General features: G+C 55.2%; 1 protein-coding gene across 1 annotated transcript; it reads right to left on the reverse strand.

The window, feature by feature from the left end:
* Positions 1–474: 474 nt before the first annotated feature.
* Positions 475–9,112, reverse strand: LOC140192362 (calpain-1 catalytic subunit-like; the record flags this gene model as incomplete). The annotated part of the gene is made up of 7 exons (XM_072250013.1): positions 475–783; positions 1,335–1,393; positions 3,302–3,418; positions 6,394–6,472; positions 7,867–7,935; positions 8,632–8,696; positions 9,055–9,112. Coding segments are annotated over 7 exons (474 nt in total), but the record flags the coding sequence as incomplete, so codon positions are not given.
* Positions 9,113–9,355: the final 243 nt, after the last annotated feature.

A 9,355-nucleotide genomic window follows, 5' to 3' on the forward strand; every position in this document is an offset into this window, starting at 1 on the left:
TGTTATCGTTGCCCCCGTGCTCCCTCCCCCCCACATACCTACCGCCTCCCCGTTCCTGCCGCCATGTTCATCGCCGGACCCTGGGGGAGGGACATTCTGCAGGAGGGGAGGGATTCTTCAGTGTTAATTTTTACTCAGAGATGCAGCACGGAGACAGGCCCCTCCGGATCAATGAGGTAACGGGATCAGTAAACCCGCTAACCAGGAGTGACAGTCTCTCTAACAGCACGGTAGCGTAGTGGTTAGCGCAACGCTTCACCGTACCGCCAACCCTGGTTCAAATCCCGCCGCTGCCCGTAAATGTTGTCACATTCTCCCCGTGACCACGTGGGCTCGGACGGTATTTGGCCGCGGTGGACCGTCCCGTGATCAGAGTTGGGTTACATCAGGGAACTGAATCTCGTCTGTGTCCCACGTCCCACGGCCCTTGTTCATTACCGAAACTCTGCCACAGCAAGTCCTGGACGCACAAAGCTCCTTCAGGCCGATTAGGCGTTTATTTCTTCATAAAAAGACTGGCAGAAATTTTTTTTTAAAAAAGAGAGAAGTCTGCATACGTAATATAACGTGGCTGGCTCCTGCGGACACGACGAGGCACTTCGGGGTGCTGAGCCTTGCTTCACTCTGAACGGCGCAGGCTGGGGTGGCGAGGGTGCGGGGCGTCTGAGTGCATATCCGTCGTTCCTTCTGCAAAGGCACTGCGAGGCGGGAAGCCAGGGGCAGCGGAGGTGGGGCAGAGATCTCGCTAGAAACCGATCAGGCAAACATGGTCAACTTCAGCCACTGTGGAAGCAAAGGAGAGGCGATGTCACGAGAATCCAAGTGCCCCTGCGCAGTTAGTCCCAATGTCCAGCATTCCTCCTTAGTCCCTCCAATCTACCTGTCCGAGTGCTTCTCAAATTGCACAGACATCCGTGTCTCGCACTTCCTCCGGCAGACTGTTCCGTCGCAGACCCTCAGGCCCCCTTTAAATCTTTCTCCTCTCACTCTAAACCTGTGCCCCTCGTTTTCGACTACCCCCCCGCCCACCCTGGGGATGCCCTCCCACTAGGAGGTTGCTACTGGATGGGAGAGCACGCAAGAGAGAGGCGGGGAGCGAGTGTGAGTAGAGGGGGAGAGTGCAATTTTAGAGAACACAGAAAGAGAGGGAGAGAGCGCAGAAGTGGGGTAGATGAGAGAGGAGGAGAGGCACGGGTAGGGGGGGAGAGCGGGAGGGAGGGGAGAGTGCGGGAGGACAAGAAGGTGAGGAGGAACACGGGTAGGTAAGGGTGGTGGACAAGAGAGAGGGAGTGAACGAGGATTTCCTCGAAGGAATGAGAGACGTCCGCGCTCACCTGGTGCATGTTGAAGGTCACAATTCCGTCGCGATCTGTGTCCAATTTCACAAAGGTACCTAAAGCAAAGAGACCTCAGCTCACATCCCGGTGAAAGATCTCAGCCCCAACATTGACTTTAATCTCCTCCCCCAGACAACCGGCAACCCCTGTGTTCCTCCAACCCCCCCCCCACCGTGTTTCTCCAGCTACCCGAGATCCCCCAGACCCTCGTTCCCTCAGAACCCCCCATGTTTCCCCCAGACCCCCGTGTTCCCCGAGACCCGAGTTCCCCCATCCCCCCATGTTCCCCCAGACCCCCGTTCCCTCAGAACCCCCCATGTTTCCCCCAGACCCCCGTGTTCCCCGAGACCTGAGTTCCCCCAGCCCCCCATGTTCCCCCAGACCCCCGTTCCCTCAGAACCCCCCGTGTTCCCCGAGAGCCCCCGAGTTTCCCCAGCCCCCCATGTTCCCCCAGACGCCCCCCGTGTTCCCCCAGACCCCCATGTTCCCCCAGACCACCCCATGTTCCCACAGACCCCCCGTGTTCCCCGAGACCCCCCGAGTTCCCCCAGACCCCCCGTGTTTCTCCAACTCCCCCATGTTTCTCCAGACCCCGTGTTTCCCCAGTCCCCCATGTTCCCCCAAACCCCCCCGTGTTCTCCCAGACCCGTGTTCCTCAGACCCCCCGAGTTCCCCCAGACCCCCATGTTTCCCCCAAACCCCCGTGTTCCCCCAGACCTGTGTTCCTCCAGCCCCCTGAGTTCCCACAGCCCCCCGAGTTCCCCCAGCCCCGTGTGTGAAGCTCAAAGCATCAGCGGATGAAGAAAGAGACGCCCACCGAGGCTTGTAACCGTTCGGCCCGTCGAGCCCATGCTATGCCATCAGTCCCCGCACCCCTACAAATGATCCTCCCCCCTCTCTAGGGGTCAATTCACAGCAGCCGACTAGCCCACCCACCCAGCGTGCCGCCGGGGTGTGGGGGGCAAACCGGAGCACCCAGGTGGTCACTGTGAGAACATGCAGACTCCGCACAGACCGCCCCAGAGGTCGGGATCCAGCCCGCCTCTCCCCAACGACCCCGAAATTTGGGGAACTGGGGGGCGGGGAGCGAAGTTCCCGTCTAGGATGCGAGCTAATGAAGCCTGTCTAACCTTCGTCCAGTTCTCCAGTGGGAAACCCTGCAGTCTCAAAGCTCAGCTGAGGACTACAGACAGTAACAGGCCATTTGGCCCATCTAGTCTGTACCGAACTTTTGCTCTGCATGGTCCCATCAACCCATTCCGGGACCATCACCCTCCACGTACCTATCCAAACTTCTCCTCAACGTTGGAATCAAGGTTGCATGCACCGTTCTCACTGTCAGCTCGTTCCCCACTCTCACCACCCTCCAAGTGAAGAAGTTCCCCCACCTGCTCACCTTCAAACTTCTCACGTTTCACCCTTAACCCCTGACCCCAGTTGTAGGCCCAACCAACCTCAGTGGAACAAACCTGCTTGCATTTCCCCTACCTATACTCCTCAGTCAAATCTCCCCTCAATCTTCCACCAATAGTCCTCACCAATTCAATCTTTCCCTTTCACTCAACAGCAACATCCTTGAAAATATTCCCCGTACTCTTTCAATCTTACTGGTATCTCGGAGATCCTCTGTGCCAGGGGCTTCGTCAGGCTGGGGCAGGCTAGGTAGGTTGGGGGTCGCACGGTACACGGCCTCCAGTTGGGATGGGGAGGGAGACGGGAGAGTGTGAGAGTCACGGTAACGGTCTCCCGGAGGGACGGGGACGGAGAAGGGAGGGGGAGGGGTGTGAGAGTCACGGTAACGGTCTCCCGGAGGGACGGGGACAGAGAAGGGAGGGAGAGGGGTGTGAGAGGCACGGTAACTGTCTCCAGTTGGGACGGGGAGGGAGGACGAGGGAAGAGGGGTGTGTGAGAGTCATGGTAACGGTCTCCCGGAGGGAGAGGGGAGAGGGGAGTGTGAGACTCACGGTACATGGTCTCCAGCCGGATGATACAGGTGATGAAGTTGTCGAAGTTAACGGAGAGGTCAGGCTCAGCGAAGCGAGTGATCAGCAGGTTGTGTAACTCATTATTCAACTTGAAACCTGAGACACAGAGGGGATAGTCCCATTGAGAGGGGTGAATGGACAGCATAGAACCTGCATAATCTGCCCCAACACACACACCCTGACACACATTCCTCACCCACTCACAGGACAGTGGGTGGGGGAGAGGGGGGATGAAGTGAGACACTGGGAGGTGATGGGTGAGACCAGGTGAGGGGGAAGGTGGGTGGGTGGGGGAGAGGGGGATGAAGGGAGACACTGGGAGGTGATGGGTGAGACCAGGTGAGGGGGAAGGTGGGTGGGTGGGGGAGAGGGGGGATGAAGTGAGACACTGGGAGGTGATAGGTGAGACCAGGTGAGGGGGAAGGTGGGTGGGTGGGGGAGAGGGGGGATGAAGTGAGACACTGGGAGGTGATGGGTGAGACCAGGTGAGGGGGAAGGTGGGTGGGTGGGGGAGAGGGGGGATGAAGTGAGACACTGGGAGGTGATGGGTGAGACCAGGTGAGGGGGAAGGTGGGTGGGTGGGGGAGAGGGGGGATGAAGTGAGACACTGGGAGGTGATGGGTGAGACCAGGTGAGGGGGAAGGCGGATGGGGGAGAAGGGGGATGAAGTGAGACACTGGGAGGTGATGAGTGAGACCAGGTGAGGGGGGAAGGTGGGTGGGTGGGTGGGGGAGAGGGGGATGGGCATTTGAGGAGTGAAGGGTTGGGGGGGGAACCAGAACAGGGAATGGAAAAAGAGATCAATTTGCTCGGAGGGCCTGCTTCTGTGCTGTGCAGCTCTGTGATGTTTCCTGCACAAGCCCGACGTGCCCACACTGGCACATACAATCACAGAGTCACACACCCACACACCACGGTTTCCTGTTACAACTACAACACGGTAAGAATCTTTCTTTCAGTAGCTGCTGTGTCGTACGACATGTGCGATCAGGACCTTTCCGTGACCATGCATGTTCTTGGCAAATTTTTCAGCAGAAATGGTTTGCCATTGCCTTCTGGGCAGTGCCATTACAGGGCGGGTAACCCCCAGCCATCATCAATGATTCATACCTGGCCTCAGAGATTGTCTGCCTGGCGTTTGTGGTCACATAACAGGGCTCGTGATTAAAAATATCTTGACTAAAAAAGAGCTTGACGATGTTTACGCAAACTGCTGCAGGAACTCAGCAGGTCAGGCTGCACCCAGAGAAAGCAATAAGGAGTTGACAGTTCAGGGCTTCATCAGGACTGGCGAAGGGTGTCTCGCCCCAAAATGCTGCCCGTTTCTTCCTCTGCACGGATGCTGCCTGACCTGCCGAGTTCCTCTGGCATTTTGTCTGTGTTGCTCTGGATTTCCAGCGTCTGCAGAATCTCTTGTGATTTTAAAGGTTGAGGCAGAGGGGGGTGAATCTGTGGAATTTGCTTGCCGGGGGCAGCTGTGGAGGGCAGGTCATGGGGTACATTTAAGGCAGAGGTTGGTAGATTCTTGATTGGTCAGGTCATGAAGGGATACGGGGAGAAGGCAGGAGATTGGGACTGAGAGGGAAAATGGATCAGCCATGATGAAATGGTGGAGCACACTTGATGGGCCAAATGGCCTAATTCTGCTCCTATGTCTTATGGTATAAAAAGTCTCGCTAGGCCACATCCGGGGCTCTGGTTGCCCCAGTACAGGAAGGGCATGGAGGCTTTGGAGAGGGGGCAGAGGAGGTTCACCAGGTCTAGACAGCGTGTGCTATAATGAGAGGCTGGATAAACTTGGGTTGTTTTCTCTGGAGTGGCGGAGACCTGATAGAGATTTACAAAATTATGAGAGGCACAGATAGAGTGGACAGACAAAAACAATTACCCAGGAAATGCTGAATACCAGAGGGTGTGCATTTAAAGTGAGAGGGGGGTAACTTCCAAGGAAGTTTACACAGAGAGAGGTGGGTGCCTGCAATGAGCTGCCGGGGTGGGGGCGGAGGCAGATATCGAGGTGTTTAAGAGAATGTTAGACAGACACATGAATATGCAGGGAATGATGGGAGATAGACAATGTGCAGGGAATGGAGGGAGATGGACCATGTGCAGGGAATGGAGGGAGATGGACCATGTGTAGGGAATGATGGGAGATGGACAATGTGCAGGGAATGATAGGAGATGGACCATGTACAGGGAATGGAGGGAGATGGACCATGTACAGGGAATGGAGGGAGATGGACCATGTGCAGGGAACGATGGGAGATGGACCATGTGCAGGGAATGGACGGAGATGGACCATGTGCAGGGAACGATGGGAGATGGACCATGTGCAGGGAATGATAGGAGATGGACCATGTACAGGGAATGATGGGAGATGGACCATGTGCAGGGAATGGACGGAGATGGACCATGTGCAGGGAACGATGGGAGATGGACCATGTGGAGGGAATGATGGGATATGGACCATGTGCAGGGAATGATGGGATATGGACCATGTGCAGGGAATGATAGGAGATGGACCATGTACAGGGAATGATGGGAGGTGGACCATGTGCAGGGAATGATGGGATATGGACCATGTGCAGGGAATGATAGGAGATGGACCATGTACAGGGAATGATAGGAGATGAGCCATGTGAAGGGAATGATGGGATATGGACCATGTGCAGGGAATGGAGGGAGATGGACATTCAAGAATATCTCATGATTGTTTAATGTCTTTTCCAGTACACGTGTTATTCCAGATCCGATGTTGCACAAAAGAAAACACAGTAAGATAAAGAACATAGTAATTTAAAAAACTATATTAAATATAATTAGATAAGATAGCTGATATTTATAGATTAACTGTCTGTCCATAAGGTGACTGACAGGAAATGATAACGTCGTGGTGGTTGAGGGTGTGGGGGTAGGAGGGATTAGTTTTGTCGGACATTTAATGACTAGTTTAATCGGGTCGACACAACACCTGTTCCTGTGTGGTTCTGTGTCAGGCCTCCTGGCCGCACCACCAGCCCGTGTCAGTCCCAGACGGGAAAGCGCACTCGAACCGCCCGTGTGCTCCCTACCTGCCGATTCCAGGGCCAGCCTCATCTCGTAGGAGTTCATTGTGCCAGATTTATCCAGGTCGAACTGTCGGAAAATACCCTGCAGGGGGGAGAGAGAGAGACAGAGGGAGCATCACTCAGAGGCACACCCTTACACCACTGGACGTACCTTCAGCTGTATCTGCTGCCTGATGGGAGAGAGACCGCAGGGACAGGAGGAATCCGGGGTTTTATGTTGCCTGTTTTACTGGGCAGTGAGAAGTGTAGGCACAGTCCGTAGAAGGGAGGATGTTTCCCATGATTTGCTATGTGCACAACTCCCTGCCATTTCTTGTGGTCACCGTTCCAAGCCGGAATGCATCCTGATAGGAGGCTATCTATGGTCTATCAATAAAAGTTAGTGAGGGTTGATGGGGACATTGCCAAATTTCTTCACCCTCCTGAGAAGTTTAATTTTACAAAGTTTATTATTATTGTTGTGGACTATTATTTCTGTTGTGAATGGATGTTGTTCTATGGTGGTATCTGTGTCATGTGTTGTATGCTGTCGGTAATGTGCTTTACGCCTTGGCGCCGGGGAACGCTGTTTCATCTGGCTGTATTCATGCACGGTTGACTGACAATTAAACCTGAACCCGAACTTGAATTTGCCAGAAGTTGAGGTGCTGGTCCTCCGAGGCACTGTCGGAGGGTTTGGAGGCTTGCGTGCCTCAATGACCCGAAGGGCCGTGTTGGCTAGAGTCAGGGGCTTTCTGCTTTGGCTCTTGGTCGGGTCACCCACGCCAAACAGGGTCAAAGGGTAGAGGTCAGACCAAGAGTGGTGAACCGGTTCAGGATTAACAACAACTGACTGGTCAAGATAAATTATTACGGAAACAGCAACGGAGAATCGTTCTACGTCTGAGTGTGATGGTATTCCTAAGTCTCCACCCAGGACTTGCGTGACTGACAGACGTGAAAACCGAGAGGAAGCTACTGGCACGATGGAGGAAGCCCTGAACACCGCCAGAGATGGAGGACCTTTACTGCTGCCGTAAACGCCAGCAGCGTCTAGGCCAGAGCGTCTTCACGGTTGGAGCACGGTCAGATTGCCGGTGATATTATGGAGAGGCCAGGAGGGAGCTGAAGAGAGTTCGGAAACGATTTCCCGAGCCTGGAAGCTGGCAGACGGGCACATGGCTGACTGAGGTGATTTGACATAAAAATGATCGTAAGACGTATTGCTCTGGGAGTTGGTTCCTAATGGGGTTTTTTTTTTCTCTTTTTTTTTGTTTTGTAGTTAGTGGGTTTTTTTTTAGTTAGTTGGGGTTCTCTTTTTTCCTTCTTTTTCTTTTTTTTAATAGCATATATGTTTTTTTCAGCTTTATTAATTATATGTATACTATTTTGTTGAATTTCTGTATTTTATAGCTGTAGAAGATTCTATATCAATGAAAAGATTTTAAAATGAAAATGACAGGAGGGTAGAAGGCGGGGGGAAATCTCCGCTCTCACCAGCCACTTTCGGATCTTGTTCCACAGGACGTTGAACTCCGTCAGCCCGAGTTTCGCGTTCCCATCCCGCTGGTTAACGGGGTGGAAGTTAAGGAAAGCGGCCTGGTCAGTTGGCGGGCAGTTCCCTCCCCTGGGCAAGTGTCCTGAAACCCAGCTGCAGCACACCTGGAACCGGTTCCACCCCCCCAGTCCTCACGCCTGCGGTTAAGTGTACCTCACACGTGGCTTCTTCATGTGGAATTGAATTTATTTCGAGATACGGCGCGGAACAAAGCCCCTCAGGCCCAGCAAGCTGCGCTGCCCACCGATTTAAAATCAGCCCAATCACGGGACAATTTACCGATAAAACCGCCTTTGCACTGGGGGAGGAAGCCCACCCACTTGCAGGAAGGACGGGCAAACTCTCCGCGGGAGGACGCCGGTCTGAAGGCCACACTCCAGCGTCCTGGGCAGCAACAGAGGCACGCCACCGCTGCGCTGCCCTGGCGCCCGAGAGCCTCAGCGCAGACTGACCTCTGCACCCACGGGCACATCTGGAGTGAGTACCCCGCCCACACACCTGGAGTTAACGTATCTCTGCACCACCCCCCCCCCACGCCCGCCACTGTCTACATTGGGAATGATTGCCTCCGCTACACAGGTCACAGTCCCGGCGCCCACGGACCCCACGTCGGGATTCAACGCCCACAGAACTGACCGCTGGGGTTCCAGGGCGTGAGGCAGGATGGGGGGAGGGGGGCAGGAGGGGCCGCCACACAAGGATACGTCCATGAGGTTCACCATGGACCGGCAGGCGTCCACGCTGAAACCCGACGTCTTCAGGTCCTGGTCTGGGGAGGGGGAGGCAACAGAGAGACTGAGGAGGAGCAGGGGTGAACGCAGCAGAGAGGGGGCAGTGCTGAGGGGGGAGGGGTGAAGGGGGGGAGGAGTGAAGAGAGGGGGGGTGAATAGAGGGGGTGAAGAGAGAGGGTTTTAAGAGAGGGGGTTAAAGAGAGGGGAGAGAGTGGGGGAGGGGAGAGAGTGGGGGAGGGGAGAGAGTGGGGGAAGGGAGGGCTGGAATGGGAGGGTGGAGTGGGGAGGGGTAGGGAGAGGGGGAGGGGAGGGTGGAGAGGGGAGATGAGAAGTGGGGAGGGGAGAAGTGGGGAGGGGAGGTGCGAAGGTTGAGGGCAGAGCGGAAGCAATTCTTACGTTTTCCCACCACACGATTGAGGATCGTCTGAAGTTCCATCACTGAGACCTGCATATCCTGTGGGAGAGGAAACAATCCCCCGTCAGTAACTGTAACCCTCTCCAGCCCCTACACCCCTCCCTGTCTCTGTAACCCCCTCCAACCCCTACTCCCCTCCCTGTCTCTGTAACCCCCTCCAACCCCTACTCCCCTCCCTGTCTCTGTAACCCCCTCCAACCCCTACTCCCCTCCCTGTCTCTGTAACCCCCTCCAACCCCTACACCCCTCCCTGTCTCTGTAACCCCCTCCAACCCCTACTCC

This window comes from Mobula birostris, unplaced genomic scaffold (assembly GCF_030028105.1).
Source record: "Mobula birostris isolate sMobBir1 unplaced genomic scaffold, sMobBir1.hap1 scaffold_1214, whole genome shotgun sequence".
Lineage (NCBI taxonomy): Eukaryota > Metazoa > Chordata > Chondrichthyes > Myliobatiformes > Myliobatidae > Mobula > Mobula birostris.